The sequence below is a fragment of the Scardinius erythrophthalmus genome (genome assembly GCF_964197995.2).
Source record: "Scardinius erythrophthalmus genome assembly, chromosome: 25".
NCBI classification, from domain to species: domain Eukaryota; kingdom Metazoa; phylum Chordata; class Actinopteri; order Cypriniformes; family Leuciscidae; genus Scardinius; species Scardinius erythrophthalmus.
Window position 1 is genome coordinate 2,714,948 of NC_138245.1, and position 20,086 is coordinate 2,735,033.

Consider the following 20,086-nt stretch of genomic DNA (forward strand, 5'->3'; position numbering starts at 1 on the left):
TGACTGCCTCTGGAAGTGGTCAAAAGTGGACAAGCTCAAAACATTTTAGACCCCGTTTACCCTGTATCCAGTGCCGTCCACTTGTGATCGGATTAACCAAAACACATCTTAATACCAGGTGTAAACAGGGCCTTAGTGTTGTTGTCCTCACTGGTTGTGCTTTCATTCCAGTGTGATTCACAAACTCAAGAAATATTGGTTTACTTGACGCTTAAAGGATTAGTTCACTTTAAAAAAATTTTTGCTGATAATTTACTCAGTGTCATCTAAGATATCCATGTCTTTCTTTCATTAGTCGAAAAGAAATTAAGGTTTTTGAGGAAAACATTCCAGGATTTTTCTCCATATAATGGACTTCAATGGCAACCAACTATACCAATGTTCAAAGAAGGTTCAAATGTCCGTCTCAGTGCAGCTTCAAAGTCTCGACACGATCCCAGTCGAGAAATAAAGGTCTTATCTCGCGAAACGATCGGCCATTTTCTAAAAAATAAATAAATATATATATACTTTTTAACCACAATTGCCCGTCGTGTACCATCTCTGAGATGCGCCACGTATTACGTCATCTAAGTTATTTGTCTGTGTACTCCGGTTCAAAAGGGTAGGGAACGGCGAAAAATTCCACCTTATTTTCCTCCAACTTCAAAATCGTCCGACATCTTTGTTTTAATTTTAATTTTTCATGACCTTTCCAATGTGATGATGTAATACGTGGCGCATCTCAGAGATGGTACAAGACAGCATTTGTGGTTAAAAAGTGTATATATATTTTTTTTTTTTAGAAAATGACCGATCGTTTCGCGAGATAAGACCCTTATTTCTCGACTGGGATCGTGTCGAGACTTTGAAGCTGCACTGAGACGGACATTTGAACCTTCTTTGAACATTGGTATAGTTGGTTGCCATTGAAGTCCATTATATGGAGAAAAATCCTGGAATGTTTTCCTCAAAAACCTTAATTTCTTTCCGACTGAAGGAAGAAAGACATGGATATCTTGGATGACATCGGGGAGAGTAAATTATCAGCAAACATTTTTTTGAAAGTGAACTAATCCTTTAATGCCCTGACACACCATGGTTGGGCCGTTGTTAAGTGTCAGTCATCCCAGTTTTTGCACGTGTTCTGCACTGTCGGCACTTGTCAGACCCCGTCGGGGGATATTTTGGCCGATTAAGGATGTTGAGTCAGCATCTGTTGGCGTTGTCGGTGAGGGAAATCTGATTGGCAGTTCAGCATCGCGAACAAGTCAGTGCATGACTATAAGAGCGAAAGTGATGAAAGCGAAAAAAGAAGTCAAGACGGTGCAGAAAGCTGTTCTAGTTTTACGTCATCTTACCTGAGCTTATCTTTCAATGCTTGAGTATTTTCATAACAACATGAGCCGCCTGGAATGAAGAAAGCGATCAGGTTTATATATACGCAGTTCTAGTTTAGGCTTCCCTTTTTGAATGCAGAATATGGACTATTGATACCTGCTGATATCGACAGTTATTTCATTACACAGAGGCGTAGGGCACACATTAGTTAACAGTTACCTTTAATCCATTTGGTGTGTTCAAGCGTAGCTTTTTAACTGAGGTGAGGCGACAACAGTCAGTTCTTATCACCACTAGTTCTTTGACGTCGGCTTGGTGTGTCACGGCCTTTAAATGACTTGAATCAATGTAATTACTGACTATTATTAAGTGACATTGCCCCTGTTTTACAGCTGGTATTAAGATGCGTTTTGGTCGATCGGATCACAAATAGACAAGGGAGACACATTCCCGTTTACAGCTGGTGTTTTAATTAGTCCACTTTTGACCACTTCTGTCCTGATTTCATTGAGGGGAGGGTCTATGGGCGGGTAAATGTGTGTTTTTTCAGATCTTTCGATCTAATGGGCAAAGTAAGCTTGTGCAATTTACACATAAACGCGACCGGAGACGACGGAAAAACACATGGAGAGCATCAGCTTTAGTTTCTGCTCTGACAGCCGCAAGATCACGCTGAACGCTGTGAGTGTGTGTTAGAAATCCGGAAAGTTGAGAGAACATTGAGCTTGGTACGTTTTTCATCTTCAAACCAAACTTGCGTCTTCAGCCGACAAAGTTTAAATCCCGTCTGGCTTGTGCGCTTCCCAAAATGTTCCACATCAGGCCAGTAGGCGGAGAGTAGCGTCTATTGTGGCTGTTTGAACCACATAAGCGTTTACACTACGAAAGCAAACGACCCCTGGAAGTGGTCAAAAGTGGACAAGCTCTAAACTTTTCAGACCCCGGCCCGTTTACACCTGTATTTGGCGTCATCCACTTGTGATCCAATCGTCCAAAACGCATCTTAACACCGGGTGTGAACAGGGTCATTGTACAAGAAGAGATACACATTCTCAAACAGAGATCTGATGTATTACAGTTTTTTCCAATTGCTAACACACAATTTTGCAAACTAAGCTGGTTTTATCAAAATACTTAAGACAATTCACAAAACCACACACCCAAATTGCAAAATACCTCATATATCCTGCAAAATGAAGCACTGCAACCAAAACTACATATAGCATTATCAAAATCAAACTTTTGCACGAAATGGCACACACTTCATTCATATTAGCAGATTTTTAACCAACTACACACTGTTGGGCATAATGAAGAGCGCTCTCATCTTTAGTATGCTTTGCCATAATACTAAAATAGTTGTAGAAAATTCTTCAGATTGTTCACAAGCACAGAAATATTTGCAGATACACACACATGCTGTTGAAATATATATATTTTTTTTTCACCAAACAAGTCAGTGCAACATATGCACAGCAGAAATATTTACATCAGACTGAACACAAATATGCTCACAAAAAACAGTAAACTGAAAAAGATTGAAGTGTTAACAGTGAACCGTTTGAGGTGTTTGGTCAGGTGACTCATGTATCGGCCAATCAGATCATGGAGTGTCATTTTGAATGGCAGTGTTTTGAAATGGCAATCATGTGACTTTATGTCAGATTGTTGTGTGTTACGGAGAGAACCGTGTTCAGTGTGTTTAAAAAGTGCAAAATGTGTGTAAAGCTGAAAATGTGTTTAGACTTTTGGAGACTTGAGAAGAGGTTTTGCTCTCTCTGTGTCAGTGTTAATAATTGTGCCGTGCATGACAGTTTAGTGTGTTAGCAATTGGAAAAAAAACTGTAACTGGCAACTAAAATGTGAGCAATGAAAACAGTCCCTTTACCGTTGAGGTCTTTTGTCCCTACAGAAACACACAGGACAATGGAGCAAGACGGTCATCGAGTACAAATCACAGAAGACTTCACGCCTACCCATCGTGGACATTGCACCTATGGATATTGGAGGAGCAAATCAGGAGTTTGGAGTGGACGTGGGCGCCGTCTGTTTCTTGTAAAGACGAAACCTGGATGCAGAACGAATGAGAGAGACAACACACACTCGAGAGTGAGGAACAAAGAAAGAGAGGAACTAAGACATTTTTTAAGTGGGACATCTTTTTATGACTAGAAGAAAAAGTGCTTCCGAAAGATTTTTTTTAATAGGATATGCACTGATAGGCACTAGCAGTTCATCTGTGACTGACCGGCAGACAATCTCCCATCCCAACCCTCACAGCCCTCTGGGAACATCTCACAATCCAACCGAACGGTACATAAGGGAGTATGCCAGCGAAAAAGACAGAAGTAGAAGTGTGTCTTGGTTTTATTTATTTATTGTTAAGGTGCTACCCCCCCCCCCCCCCCCCTCCCGTGCATTTGGATCAAGCGTTGTACATCAGTGTAGAATGTTAGCATTTTCATCTACGATTATTCTATGATTTTACAACACCCTGAACTTTGACAACCACATGCAAGTGTTCGTCTTTCTTGTCGCCACAGTGTATGTAAATTGCTGTGCATTAAAACATAATCAATGGTGCTAATCTTATTAAACACCCTGCATTTTTTTCCAACGACCAGATATATAATAGACATTTGTTTGTTTGTGTATATGTGCGCGCACGCTGAAGTTAGGCTTTCTTTCTACAGTCTTCTCACCTCAGTATTACATGTACTTCTAAAGGAGACCTTTCACATAAGTGGTCTGAACCCCAGTTTTGAATTTTTATTTTGAAGCTACCTCACGCTGTATAGAACAATTACAGAAAAAGTAATGCCTTACTAATTTGTAAAGTCAGCATAAAGCTAGAATCCAAAGTCAAGTCAAGTCCCCTTCGTTTATATAGCGCTTTTAACAATATAGATTTGGCTTTACAGCAGCTCTAGAATAAAGTTATTGTCCAGCTAAAGTTAGTTTTGATTTATTCACTTCCGTTGCAAAGATCATTAGTTATTAAAAGATAAATTCAGTTCTTTTACCTCCTCCATCCGACTCTATCATATCGCTTTATCGATCGGCCCCAAGCACATTTGATAAATTGACCTTCAACCGGTCTCCTGTCCTTTGAGAACCTATATACAGTATGTGATGGTGGAAAAGCTAAGAGCTGTCTTAATATTGCTTTTATTTTCTTGTGTTATGGTTTTAATGAATGCAAATGTACAACTTTTTTTTCTTCCTTTGGTTTTAGATGCACTCTTAGATAAAGGGTAAGAGCTACTCAAGCGCATCAACCCATCTTGCTTACAGTATGTGCGTTGTGTTGCTTTAAGTTGCTGTTTTTGCTCAAATAAAAGGATAGTACATCTTTGTTCGGTTATATAGTATGGGTTACATTGGTGGGTTGATCTATTTTGCCTGTTTGTTTTTTTATTTTTTTGAAAATAAAGAAAAAATATAGCATCACAGCTTAAGTTAAATAGTTCCTTATGACGGTCATTCATATTTCAGATAATATGTACAGATAATACAGTGTGCAGTAGCACACAGAGTAGGATCTGTCAGTCTGGTTAGTGTATTTATGTAAAGTAAATTTCAACTTGTACATGTGTGCTGTTTTTCTATGACTTCTTACCTTAGCAATAACAGATAGAAATCATTTCTATGAAATAAATAGACTAATGATGGTATATCTTCTATGGTTTTTCTTATGGCATGGCTTTGTGTTTCAGTGAGGATATTAGAGTGAAAAGTAATGTCATTTCAGCGGCTCTCGGGTGCAAGACACCACCAGCAGTTTTGATTATTTATAGAAAAATGTCATGGCGCCCAGAATATTTTGTTGTTTGAATATCTGAACATGAAGAAAGAACAAAGCCTCTGCTTTTAAACAACAACAAAAACTCTTTTATTCTGGTTTCATGCATTCATTTTCTTATCAACACTTGACTGTGGGTAAGGTCCTCTTCATGGGTTTAACATTTCATTCAGTAAGCAATTTTACAGATTACATGATGTGCGTAAGCAATGCTTCTGTCGCTTGTTTCTGCTTTTTCTTCGCATGTGTTTTGATCAGGAGATTCTGTACTCTTTCTGAAGATGTAGTGCCTGCCTACCGTATAACAGTAAAAACATGGATTGCTGGAAAATGTAGTCAGTGGTAGGGAAAGAGAAAAACAATGTGTATTTCTGAGTGGGGTCAGAAAAGAGCTTGTGACTGCTGCTGTTTGTCCAGTGTGATACGGGAGACTTACAAGCAAATTATATCAAATGTGAGTAGCCTAGGCCACAATTAAATATATAGACATGGTGTCACATTTACCAGAGATGAACTGGTCTGACCCCAACCTGGGAAAGGCTATAATGGTCATATTTATATGTTCATTTATTTTTAATCGTTTAACCTCAGTGACATTCGGGAAAACGATCCAGAAGAGCATCTAGAGGAACTGGACTTGCTGGACTTATTGATAGAGTCGGAGAAGAGAAATCCTGACACCTTCTGGAATTTCTTTGAAGAGCAGCTGAAAGTGACATTACAAGAGACGTGTGTGTGAGAGGCACATCGTGCCCATTATAAAGAAGAAACGCAATGAGATTACCTTCATCGTACCTGGGACAAATGAACATGGCACTCGGGCAGTGCTAAAGGAAACCAACACTTCCATCCAAACATCAAATGGACGTGTACGCTCCAGGGCCTCATTTAAAAAAAAATGTTGAAGAAACCACATTTGATCGATCATTTCTCCAATGCGTGCGATTCAGAAAACGAACTTCCAGAACTTCCAGTCTTCCAGAAGAGAAATGTCTGCTTGTTTCCGCCACTGAATAAATAATAATAATAATAATAAAAAAAAAATAGAAAGGGTAATTGCGACTTTTTATCTGGCAATTCTGAGTTTACATCTCACAATTACCTTTTTTTATTTTTTAAACAAGCTTCCTTAGAAATCTGTAAATCGCAAATGATCTAGAATGTGCGCAGGCGCAGCTGAATGCATGTTTCAGATCTCCGCCTCCAGATGTCAGAACATCACCAGTGAAGGCCAAAGGCTTTACCTGAGAATAGCGAGCGGCAGAAATTGTTTAGATATCCAAATACCCGCTGTCGAACTCTCATCTGCCACAAGTGGATTATGCACTAGCAGTACCGATTTTAGTGTATGCACACTAAACAGTAAAATGTGGGGTACGTTTACATGACAATGTTGTACTAAAAACGCGTTTTTCACGTTACGAACCCCGTTCACTTCACACTGATCCGTGAAAACGACAAAAAAAAAAAAAAAAAAAATGTATTCTGTGTCGCGTGAACGGCCCTGAAGTTCAATTCTGTGTGTACACGTTTTTATAAACGAGGCCCCAGGAGTCACTTCAGGAAAAGTCTGACTCTTAACTGACAGAAAAAGTACACTTTTGCCAAAAACTAAATCCAGGACACAGTAAAAACAGTAAGAAGTGAGCAGTCTGAACCAGACCCAGTTCAAACGCTATGTTTAAAGTTTAAAAGTACTTTTTAGTAACACATAAATCATACACATAAATCAGATGATTATTACAATGTTGGCCAAAAGTGATGTCCAGCCTAGGAAAACTGACATCTTTACCCTTTATTCAGTTATGCATCAAAGATTTTGTAATCATTTTGCATAGTTGTGCTGAGAGTCAAATGTCTTGTTTGGGCCAGGCTGTTATACAAATAAATTATGAACACATGCAAAAACCAGAGAACCAGTTAAATATTAATAACTGATTATGCTGTAGTCAATGTATGCGTTTTCCTGTGAGCTTTTTGTTTTTCTATGCATTTTTTTGCATAGTAAAATAAAACCTGTAACTGTTGTTTGCCAAATCATTTCGCCAGATAAACCTTAACCAAGTTTAGCGTTTCGTTCTTCCCTTATATATATATATAAAAAAAACATTTTCCTCATATTTTCATGGTTTAATGTAATTTGTAGGGTCATTGAAAAACAAATATCCCCTTCCAACATCTGTATGACCAAACTGTTAATTTATTAGGCCGAGAACAAGGTCAGTATTTTCATTATCTGTATAAACTAATATACAGATAAATGTCTAGGCTGCTGTTTTTCACTGATCTTGATGTGAAATTCTTCCGTCCAACAGGATATTGTGAATAATCCATGATCATTTTTCATAGTGAATACAAACAAGAAAATAAATAGACGCAAATAAGATTTTGCATTTATTGGTTTTCACGAGAGCTGTGTGATGTGACGGTGAATGACAGGTGTCACTTGTTGTGTAAAGGTTTGGGTGCCATTTGAAGCGTTCTTTTGGCCATTTCCAGAGCGCCCTCCTTCGTCTTGTTCCCTCCAATGAAACCACCGGCATGGACGAAGATGCATCCAGGAATCCCACTGAGATCGGACAGCGCTTCGTCTCGGACACCTCGCCATTCCTCCAAAATACTCAACCTAGAGAACCAACACATTTACAATCGTTTAGTGATGCACGATATATCGGATAAGATATCTGCCGATATATGTTCCTTTGAAATGTTATCGAAAAATTGGGAAAAAATGTATAAGAAATTTGGCAGATATATTAAAGCTGATATGTATAACGGATTTCCTTCAGCTGAGACACTTCAGATGCGCACTGTTTGAATTGCTTGAAATATGATTGGAATCACTTTAAAAAAAGGAAAATAATAAGTAGTAATAAAAGGCCCTTGTCATCTCTAGGCTTGATTACTGCAATGCTCTTCTGGCTGGACTTCCATCATGTGCAACTAAACCTCTACAAATGATCCAGAACGCTGCAGCTCGTCTCGTCTTCAACGAGCCCAAGAGGGCCCACGTCACTCCTCTGTTCATCTCTCTGCAGTGGCGACCGCTCGCTGCTCGCATCAAGGTCAGGGCAATGAAACTGCTCTATCACAGGCTCAGCTCCTCCTTTCACTCACTCCTATGAGTCTACATCCCTACCAGAAGCCTACGATCGGTCAACGAGCGACGTTTCATGGTTCCATCACAGAGAGCCACAAAATCACTTTCCAGAACCTTCTCATTCACGGTTCCCTGCTGGTGATGATCTCTCCACCCTCATCCGGAACACACAATCCCTGACAACATTCAAAACACAGCTGAAAACTCGTCTCTTCCGTGAGCACTTAACCTCTAGTCTGGTTAAAACCAGACCATTCCCAGTAGTAACTGAGTTATGGTCTGGCAAAGCTTCTTTAATAACTCATTTCCAAAGGGGCGTCACCAACGGACGTCGCTCAAATGCCTCTGGGCGCAATTGGATAGACCTAAAACCAATCAGAGCGATCGTCATCGTGTAAAGCCCGCCCCAACGTTTCTGATTGGTGCCGCGATTAGGACGGATTAGAAATGGGCTTGAATGAGCTCTTTGCCAGACTTACTTGCAGAGCCAATCTAAATTTGCCGAAAGTTGTCTGGGTTTTCCCAGGCTACTTAACTTCATACATTTTTTTAAAAATCTTTCCTTTTCCTTTAATCCTCCCTGGTCTGGCTTATGCTACTCTGAGTAATGCCTGAACTTTGTATTTTGAGCACTTCTTGCGATGTTTTTGCCTCTTCACAATGACTCGCTTAATTTAGTCCTCATTTGTAAGTTGCTTTGGACAAAGGTGTCTTCTAAATGTAAATGTAAAGTGCAACAGTTAAGTCTGTCATATCAGCTACATAAAATTATAATGAGAACATTATAATTGTGTGTTTGGGTCATGGCTTTTAATGACACTTGTTTTTGTAATCAAATTATATCAAAATTTGGATTTAGATTTATCGGCCAATTTATCGGTTATTGGCTTTCAAATATAAAGAATTATCGGTTATCGCCCAAAATGTTCATATCGGTGCATCTCTACAATCAATGCAAATCCAGATTAACTCATTTATAACCAGTAACAGTGAACGCAATAAGGCAGCCATGAAGCCTTCAGTTATTACACATTATTCACTCTTGAAAGACAAGGCAACAGAAGCGGAGTCTGGGAATGAAGACCGCAGGAAAAGCCACACCTGTTCTGAAAGGTGTTCAGTCCGGCCGGGACACACTGGACTCTCCAGTGTTGGTTCTGATCCGTGTACAGCACAAACTTAATGGGCACGTCCACCTTCATCTCCTTCTCCAGGGAAAACAGATGCTCTTTCCAGGGACAGCCGCCCTGAGCCAGCAAGACGATCTCCCCGCTCGGATCCACCTGCGGGAACAACCCCACATGACCATCACTTTCTCATTCTGGGTTTGTGTCATAAACTTTGAGTCTGTTGGGTAGTTTATTTATCTGAACACATTATAAGGACTGTTGAGCTGAGGTGTGTTTCCCGAAAGCTAATCCACATGTCATGCAGTTCAACGAGTCGGTGTTTCCCGAAACCATCGTTCCAACGAACATTCGCAAACAGCATCGCAGAGTTGTGTGTTTGGAGCGACAGATCTCGACCTGCGGTTAGAAGCAGTTTCTTGTTTGCATGACATGTGGACTCAATAAATCCTGATCTTGAGCCAAATAAGCAAGCTGACATTCAGTGCTATCTATATCTTTTATTTAGAACACATACAAATGTCATTTACGTCTTTTAGTTTGTCAAGAGATTTAAAGCGTTGTTTTTGAAGAGTGCGCATGTGTGAACGAGCTCTAGCCTATGATTGAATCTGGAAATAAAGCAAAATAAAATAATAGAAATAGTCATCAGACGCCATGTCCGTAATTTATAACAAAAAATCTAGCATTAATTCGATCTCAAACAGATTCATTAAAAGTAGTTATTGCTCCACCAGGTGTGTGACATCATTAACCAAAGTGGTTGAACGACCAATTTACGACAGTACAGTTACGGGAAACAGTCGTGACTAGCTAGTTGATTTCTTCAACGATGCATCGTACTACAGTAGTGAAGCGGTGAGTTTTGTCGTTGTACGGGAAACACACCCCAGCTCAGTGTTTTTTAGTTGTGAAGACAAAAATAAAGCATATTTTCAAAAAATCTTGCAAACGTCCCTTTTGCACAAATCAAATATCACAATCACAGCTCTTACAGGTGCTCATGAAGACAACAGGTGAGTGTAGGCTACTCTCGATAACAGGAGCAACATGAGGAACACTGTCAGCCGTGTGTCATGAGTACTGCTTTACTTTCAATTACTAGCAAAGTAAGCAAAGTACGAAGCAATGAATAACTGCAGCGGTCACAGCGTCAGCGAAGATGCCTATTATATCGTTCCTTTCTGTTTTTCATTCTACTCACACAAACTCTTTACTAAAAAATGAATGCATTTTAAGTCTTTATTACTCTACTCTTGATACTTCTATATTATAATTCCAATTCTTTTTGTTCATGTAGTCTATATATTATTTGTACATCTGATAGTGTGAATTCATTCTCTCATGACACACCTGACCTGTGCTTGTGCTGAAGCAACAATAAAATGATCTCAGTTTGATCATGTAACGCTCTGGCAGAGCAGGCGAGACGGACACTCGAGTACAGTCGTGAATCGGTGAATCCAGCTTGAAAACGCTCAGATGTGAATTACCAGATATCTCGTCTGAACCGCTTGTTGCACGACCTCTCTCGCCGGGAGCCAGGCGTTCGTGTAGTAGTCCAAACGGTCCTGGAATTCGGCTCCTACAAGATCCAGGGCTTTATGGAAACCCTTCTGTGATGTAAAAGTGATATTGTTAATATGATTATAAAAATGTATGATATTCACTAGAACTATTGTAAACTATTGTAATGGACTGAATTGTGAAAATCGGATGCGTAACTATATCTGTGCATTCATTCTTAAAGGGAGAGTGATTTTTAATTTTGTATTAATTTTGTATTAATGTTAATAAAAAAAATGTGGACCCACTTTATATTAAGTGGCTTTAAGTACTTGCATCTAAAAATAAATACAATGTACTTATTTTGTTCAGGTTGTATAGTTAAACACTTGTGCTGCTACTGAGGTGTGATACGGGTAAGGTTAGGGACAGGTGAGGTTTAAGGGTGGGTTAAGGTGTAAAAGTAGGGTCAACAGTGTAATTACAAATGTAATTACATAAATTAATTACAGCTGTAATTACATGCATGTATTTTCAAAACATAAGTATAATTTAAAAACATGTATGTACACAACAAGTCCATTGTATCAAATTATTAATTTCAATGTTAGTACATAGTAGTTAAAGCCACTTAATATAAAGTGGGACCAAATTATTTTTTTAATCTTCAATATAAATCAAGTTATATTTAATTAATACAGTGAAAATTGCATATACAGCGTTCTATTTTTATATTTGATTATTCAATTTCGGGCCTATTTCTTACATGTTAAATAAACCTATGCTACTGTACCTGAAAAACGTACATTTATTTAATTTGTATATTTTTTCTATTGTATTTTGTCCTATTGTTTGTAATTGGCTTTTCTGTTCCTATTTTTAATATCAAAAATAAAAATGTTCTGCCTTGCTTTAATACAGAAGACTGAGTGTAATGATTGTAATCAGCTTAAAGCGCATTTGTTTTATAATATTGGGTTGACTAAAATGTGAATGAAAACTAAATAAATTCCAAGGTTCACATTTAATTCAGCAGGATTGTTTCCCCTTCTATCTCTATTAAACTGTCTACCGCAGTCAACTAAGAGAAGTGACACTAAACAGTAAACTGCAATCAAATCTGTGCACATATTGAATCGAATCGTGACCTCAAGAATCATGTGGTACTAAAAGATCCCCCCCGCCCATTAAACACGAGTGTGTGCTCTCAGTAAACCTCGGTGTCCTGGTCTTTGCTGTTCCAGTGTGGGTTCAGATGGCCGACGCGAGCGCTGAGGGTCGTGGAGATCGAGTAACGCGCCTCTCCGTCACACTGACAGATCCCATTATCCACCGCGTCCACTTCCTCCACAAAGTTCTCATACATCTGAAACAGAAGACTTCAGTGTCGGACGCTGGAACATCTGAGTTCTGTTTTAAAGGGTTAGTTCACCCAAAAATGAAAGTTCTGTCAGTAATCACTCTCCCTCATGTTGTTCAACCCCGTAAGACGTTCGCTCATCTTCAGAACACAAATGAAGATATTTCTGATTAAATCTGAGAGCTGTCTCACTCCTCCATAGGCTTCTCTGTTATTGAAACTTGCCGGCCCAGAAAGTTAGTAAAGACAATGTTTAAAATAGTCCAAGTGACTACAGCGGCTCAACCTTAAGTTTATCAAGCGACGAGAATACTAAATACCGACTTTATTCAACTCTTGATGTTCTTCTGTGTTTCTCTGAGTGAGTTCACGTAGTGTAACAGCGCAGCATAACGTCAGAACGGAGGCTCACTATTGGCCAGCATCACACACATGATCAGCGTTGGCCAATAGTGAGCCTCCGTTCTGACGTACAACCCAGAAGCGCTGCGCTGTTACACTACGTGAACTCACTCAGAGAAACACAGAAGAAAATCAAGAGTTGAATAAAGTCGGTATTTAGTATTCTCGTCGCTTGATGAACTTAAGGTTGAGCCGCTGTAGTCACTTGGACTATTTTAAACATTGTCTTTACTAACTTTCTGGGCCGGCAAGTTTCAATAACAGAGAAGCCTATGGAGGAGTGAGACAGCTCTCAGATTTAATCAGAAATATCTTCATTTGTGTTCTGAAGATGAACGAAAGTCTCACGGGGTTGAACAACATGAGGGAGAGTGATTACTGACAGAACTTTCATTTATGGGTGAACTAACCCTTTAAAGCGTTCAGGTTTAACTGACCTTGTCATAAAGGACCTCCAGCCGCGTGTCGTCCTCCTTCATCTGCGTCAGTGCGGACAGAACTCGTCTGCCAAAATGAAGGTAAACCAAACCTGCCGAGCTCAACTTCGTCACCCACGGCTTCTCTGGACGCAAGCTATGGAAGTTTTCAGCAAAAGATCTGTTGAAAAGAAACAGTCAGATTCACACACTCACTGATCAATAATCTGTTGGTTGCAATCCACTGCCATTATAAAGCTCGGAAGAGCAGGATATTTTTTAATATAACTCAGATTGTGTTCGTCTGACAGAAGAAAGTCATATACACCTAGGATGACTCGAGGGTGAGTAAATCATGGGCTAATTTTCATTTGAAAGTGAACTAATGCTTTAATTACTCGCCCTCATGTCGTTCCAAACCCGTAAGACTTCCGTTCATCTTCGTAACACACATGAAGATATTTTTGATGAAATCTGAGAGCTTTCATAAAACTAATGCATATGACAATGGTTCTTCCAGAAGTAACGTTAGTTCTCATGCTTGAGCTTCCGTTCACCACAACTGATGTGTTTGACTGTGATGACGGATGAAGCGTCGGTGGTGGATGCGTATCTGTCAATAGAGGGACAGAAAGCTCTCAGATTTAATCAACAATTATCTTCATTTGTGTTCTGAAGATCTTACGTGTTTGGAACGACATGAGGGCGAGTCTTTAAGGACAGAATTTTTATTTCTGGGTGAACCATCCCTTTAATATTACTGCATGTGACACATAAATGAACAATAAAATATTCATGACTGTTGCCTACATGTAATAACAATACTTATTACATGGCTTGGTTGAATTCTAATGTAGAATGCGGTGTGTTATTTCTTGATATCAGACGCTGCTGAGTATAAACAACAAACACAAAGTGTGGCGATGATGATCTCAGGCGCTGTTTATATGCTTTATTTAATGTTAAAAGCGTGTCATGTGACTCTGAACATCATTTAGTGCTCCAGCTTTGTAGCTGTAAAAGCAACAATGGATAATTCACCTCAGATCTTCAAATTAAACTAAATGGAAACAAGAACGTTCAAACTGTGAACAAACAAGTGTATTCTTTGACAAAGATTGTTTTAGTAACTCAGTGGCCTATGTATTTTTTAAATGGTGTAATATTTGTGAATTTGATTATGTAGCTACTTATCCATTTTCTCACGAGTGCCGAGATTACTCTCTGGTGCTGTGCATTTGCCGCGAGACTCCGCCCACACGCTGTTCTGATTGGCTGTGATTTTCGATTGACGATCTGCCTGTCGCTGGAATTTTATCGCGTCGCGTGTAGTTAGGACACGGTGTAACCGTAGAGACGGAACAGACTATTTTCTTTAGCGGAAGCAATACAATAGGTTTTAGATCAATAAACTCCTTTTTAAATCAATATTTTGTGTCGAATTATTGATTTATTTGGTAGGTAGCCGTGTAATAAGCGGGATAATGTAGAGCGAGGCGGTTGTTATAGTGAATACAATCAGCTTGTCGGGGTTGTATTCGCTATAACAACCGCCTCGCTCTACATTATCCCTTACTTATAGTGTGCGCAGCTCAATTGTATGTCCAAAAAATACAATGAAAATCAGTGACTGAGACATGTACCTCTGGTGATGATCGTAGCGATGACGACTGGGATCAAACTCTCCTCCAACATCCACCACCACATCACAGTCGGCCAGAACAGAGGAGTCTCTGCTGCGCACGATCTCCGCATCCTGAGCATGAGGAGAGACAACCATGTGATGATCAGGGTCAACTGAGATAGCACACGTACGTCTGTTAAAGATCCCTTGATCTGGAACGCATCTGCTGTTTACTAACATCTGATAGACATCTTTAAGTTGTCAGTTTAACATACATTCTAAATCATTACATCTTAAAGACATCTTCTAAACGTCTATTTGACATCTGACAGGAAACGTCCTATAGACGTATTGCAGATGAGCGTCTTCCAGATGTAAACACGCACATCAAATAGACGTCTCCGTGATGTACGTGTGCTATTTGACCGTCTCCTGTAGGAGAAATGGGTCTCAGATAGAGAGCTGCAACATCATCCATCATTCATTCCACATAAAACATTCTTCCCTAAACTAAACAAAAACAATATTATTAAATAAAGAAAATAAAAAGATAAATGACCTAAAAATCAAGCAACTCCTGTATTTATATTACCTCTAATTGCTTTTAATCAGTTTTGTCGACAATGGAACAAACTAATGTTTGTAGCGATTAACGTTATGCTTGCATATGCATATTACTCTGAACACAACACATGTGAAGGGTCCGATATAATCTTATTATCATAGACATCTCAAAACCATCTTGTATTGAGTGTCTGTGTTCAGTCTCCTTCAGATGAGGAGTCACACACACACACACACACACACACACACACACCAGAGTCAGAGAGTGTTTATGGTGAATGTGCACCTTATACTCTGGCAGCAGTCGCAGAAAGAAACACGCCAGAACTTCATCACAGTGAAAGGTGCCGTTATGCGTCCCGATCTTCATCTTCTTCATCAGATGCGCTTTATTTACTAACACGTGACTGACGGCTCTGCTGACTGTCCGGCGGATCGCGTTCATCAAGAGAAGAAACTCCTTATTCTTCTTCTTATAGTTTCTTTCTTTTTTTTAGCGCTTAGCGAACCAGCATTACCGCCACCAACCGGACAGGCGTGAGAACTTACTCCACAAATCCCTCATTAACAAACGGACGCAAAAACCTTTGATATTCAACATATTATAATGTCATAGATCACTATTTTCCAGAGAGACAAAATAAAATCAATTAACCTCAAAACTGTTTCAGCTGACTAAATCTCACAAATGTTGATATTCAGATGAAATAACAAAAATAGCGCATAGAGCGCAGAGATTTACCCAGGGGGCAAAACACCTGTTTTTTAGGAAATCAGACATGGGCTGCTGTAAAAGGTTGTCATATAAAAATGAAATCTATGATGTCTGAGGATCACAACCTGGGTGGCCAACCCGGTCAACAAGCTGCTGGAAACTTGTAATTAGGGTCAAAACAATGTTACCTCAAATTCGGCTTTAACTCCCAGAATCACCCAAACATGCTAAAACGGTTTAATTATATTCATGAATCGTGAGCCTTATCTCCCTGATACTTTATGCTAGAAACAAACTGAGCACACCTTTAGAAAGAGTGGAAGATAAGCTTTCATCTGATGCCTTGATTGTACATGTAATTAGAATGTAAGAGTTAACAATGCCTCTTAATTCATAGGCAAAAAAAAAAGAAAAAAATATTGAACATTCCATTTGTAATCAGTAGCATTCTTTTCCCTTTGTTGTTGTTACAATAAACAAATTACCATGTAAAGTTAACTTTTACTGGATGAAATCCTATTTTGATTTTTTTTTTTTACTAACCAGACAGTCCTCATGGCCCATAACACATTTAGAGGGAATTCAATGTCAAGCCTATAATAGCCTGTCAATTCAAACAAGATCCAAGAAAGAAGTTTACCATTAACTGGTGTTAATTGTATACTGCTCTGTTTCTGTATGTACAGTATATCGTTTGCATATTTATGCAATATCAATTATTTGTATTGCAATGTCTATTTCTAATATTCTTTCACAAGTGGGATAGCTTTATTTATTCTATTGAAATAAAACAAGTAATAAAAACTCAGTGAGTGTTTTAGCGCAATTTTCTGACGTCATGGGATCACAACACTAAGAGATAGTAAATGTTTTTTTTTTTTTTTTTTTTTTTTTTTTTTTTTTTTGTGTGCGTTCCCGAGATTAGACCTTCCTTAACATAATGCCGAAAACCCGAAGTCTCTAGGTGGTCTAGTTGAGGAGGAGGTAGAAGTGCAAGATTGGTGCGCACAGACAGAACAGAAATCATGAGTTAACAATCAGAGGAAAATTGCGCTAAAAAAGGGATTTGAGGATTTTGGGTTAGGCTGGTTAGTGTTCAATCCTGGTGTTTGGAGTGTGAGACAAAGGTACTGACAACTAAATGCTGAAAGACTAAAACACACAGGAGTCATGTGTGGAGTAGGTTTAAAAGTATTTACTGATTAAAACTGTTACATTAAGTAGCAATTTGTACCAAAAAAAAAAAAAAAAAAAACGAAACAGACAAACAGATTACAATTCAGGGTGATAACTTATTTCTGTAATAATGTTTATACAATTTGTTTAGCTGTTTCGGAATCACCGCTGCTGTCGCTGCTCTAGTGTTTCAGCATGCTGTGTCCTACTACATTTGGTTGCCAACCCCTAGCAACGGCATCCTATGTAGCATGGAGCAGTTCTTCTGACAACCTTTAACCAGAGATGGGCACAAATACATCAAAAAGTATTTAATTAAAATACAAGTAATTTGTAATTTGAAAATACAAAAATATATTTTTTACAGTCTTCTGTAGTGTAAGTGTGGCGTTAGGTACGTGTAAGAGTCTAGAATATTGCAATATTATTGTTTAGTGCAGAAGATGCGCTTTCAACGTACATGTTGCCACATACTGTCATAATAAAAGATAATTACGCATATAACACTATATTTGTATTATTTACACAAAAACTAGTTAACGCTGCTGTGAGCGTGTTTCTAATAGCGCGGCTGTGACAAAGTTGACAACTTTCTTTCTTCCGACTGCCATTATCTATTTTTTTACTCTTTTTGAAAGTTGTGAAAACACTGTTGTGGCGTTTTTCTTTTGCTATTTGAGCAAATTGGAACACAAAAATATATATTTAATGTAGTCTTTCATTCACTGCTATAGAAGTTAACCCAACTATGATGCCTTACACTTCTGAGAAACCCAGAAATGTGAACAGGGTCAATAGGATGTGTCACATCACGTGATTTACTTGCCAAAAACTGTGATAGGCAATTTGGTAGTCCTATTTGTATTTTATGTCTATGGTCCTAGGGATAGTTCACCCAAAAAGGAAAATTTGATTTACTTACCCTGACGTCATCCTAGGTGTATATTACTTTCTTCTTTCAGAAGAATACAATCAGAGTTATATTAAAAAGTGTCGTGGCTCTTCCAAGCTTTATAATGACAGTCAATGGGTATATTTTTCATCAAAGTGCATCTGTCCATCATAAAAGTGCATCTGTCCATCATAAAAGCGTATCTATCCATCATAAAAGTACATCTATCCATCATAAAAGTGCATCTGTCCATCATAAAAGTGCATCTATCCATCATAAAAGTGCATCTATCCATCATAAAAGTGCATGTGTCCATCATAAAAGTGCATCTATCCATCATTAAAGTGCATCTATCCATCATAAAAGTGCATCTGTCCATCATAAAAGTGCATCTATCCATCATAAAAGTGCATCTATCCATCATAAAAGTGCATGTGTCCATCATAAAAGTGCGTCTATCCATCATTAAAGTGCATCTATCCATCATAAAAGTGCATCTGTCCATCATAAAAGTGCATCTATCCATCATAAAAGTGCATGTGTCCATCATAAAAGTACGTCTATCCATCATTAAAGTGCATCTATCCATCATAAAAGTGCATCTATCCATCATAAAAGAGCATCTGTCCATCATAAAAGTGCCTCTGTCCATCATAAAAGTGCATCTGTCCATCATAAAAGTGCATCTATCCATCATAAAAGTGCATCTATCCATCATAAAAGTGCATCTATCCATCATAAAAGTGCATGTGTCCATCATAAAAGTGCGTCTATCCATCATTAAAGTGCATCTATCCATCATAAAAGTGCATCTGTCCATCATAAAAGTGCATCTATCCATCATAAAAGAGCATCTGTCCATCATAAAAGTGCATCTATCATCATAAAAGTGCATCTATCCATCATAAAAGTGCATGTCTCCATCATAAAAGTGCATCTGTCCATCATAAAAGTGCATGTGTCCATCATAAAAGTGCGTCTATCCATCATAAAAGTGCATCTATCCATCATGAAAGTGCATCTGTCCATCATAAAAGTGCATCTATCCATCATAAAAGTGCATCTGTCCATCATAAAAGTGCATCTATCCATCATAAAAGTGCATGTGTCCATCATAAAAGTGTGTCTATCTATCATAAAAGTGCATCTATCCATCATAAAAGTGCATGTGTCCATCATAAAAGTGCATCTGTCCATCATAAAAGCATATCTATCCATCATAAAAGTGCATGTGTCAATCATAAAAGTGCATCTATCCATCATAAAAGTGCATCTATCCATCACAAAAGTGCATCTATCCATCATAAAAGTGCATCTATCCATCATAAAAGTGCATCTATCCATCATAAAAGTGCATCTATCCATCATAAAAGTGCATGTGCCAATCATAAAAGTGCGTCTATCCATCATAAAAGTGCATCTATCCATCACAAAAGTGCATCTATCCATCATAAAAGTGCATCTATCCATCATAAAAGTGCATCTGTCCATCATAAAAGTGCATCTATCCATCATAAAAGTGCATGTGTCCATCATAAAGGTGCATCTATCCATCATAAAAGTGCGTCTATCCATCATAAAAGTGCGTCTATCCATCATAAAAGTGCATCTATCCATCATAAAAGTGCATCTGTCCATCATAAAAGTGCATCTATCCATCATAAAAGTGCATCTATCCATCATAAAAGAGCATCTGTCCATCATAAAAGTGCCTCTGTCCATCATAAAAGTGCATCTGTCCATCATAAAAGTGCATCTATCCATCATAAAAGAGCATCTGTCCATCATAAAAGTGCATCTATCCATCATAAAAGTGCATCTATCCATCATAAAAGTGCATGTGTCCATCATAAAAGTGCGTCTATCCATCATTAAAGTGCATCTATCCATCATGAAAGTGCATCTGTCCATCATAAAAGTGCATCTATCCATCATAAAAGTGCATCTGTCCATCATAAAAGTGCATGTGTCCATCATAAAAGTGCGTCTATCCATCATAAAAGTGCATCTATCCATCATGAAAGTGCATCTGTCCATCATAAAAGTGCATCTGTCCATCATAAAAGTACATCTATGATGGAT

At 38.5% G+C, this 20,086-nt stretch overlaps 2 protein-coding genes across 2 annotated transcripts in view; one reads left to right on the top strand and one right to left on the bottom strand.

The window, feature by feature from the left end:
- The window catches only part of LOC308685820 (uncharacterized protein), a 72,577-nt gene extending 67,583 nt beyond the window's left edge, over nt 1-4,994 (top strand). Inside the window, exon 46 of the mRNA XM_081357848.1 lies at nt 3,233-4,994. Coding sequence (XP_081213974.1) covers nt 3,233-3,379 — 147 coding nt within the window. The 3' untranslated portion in view covers nt 3,380-4,994. The remainder of the gene's footprint in view (nt 1-3,232) is intronic.
- A 1,761-nt stretch (nt 4,995-6,755) lies between these two features.
- myg1 (myg1 exonuclease) lies at nt 6,756-15,751 on the bottom strand. The gene is made up of 7 exons (XM_081358630.1): nt 15,508-15,751; nt 14,677-14,789; nt 13,055-13,214; nt 12,072-12,221; nt 10,843-10,965; nt 9,324-9,505; nt 6,756-7,748 (listed from the first exon to the last, which is right to left on the bottom strand). The coding sequence occupies exons 1-7, from the start codon at nt 15,664-15,666 to the stop codon at nt 7,565-7,567; spliced, it is 1,071 nt and encodes a 356-aa protein (XP_081214756.1). The 5' UTR covers nt 15,667-15,751; the 3' UTR covers nt 6,756-7,564.
- Between the last annotated feature and the right edge of the window lie 4,335 nt (nt 15,752-20,086).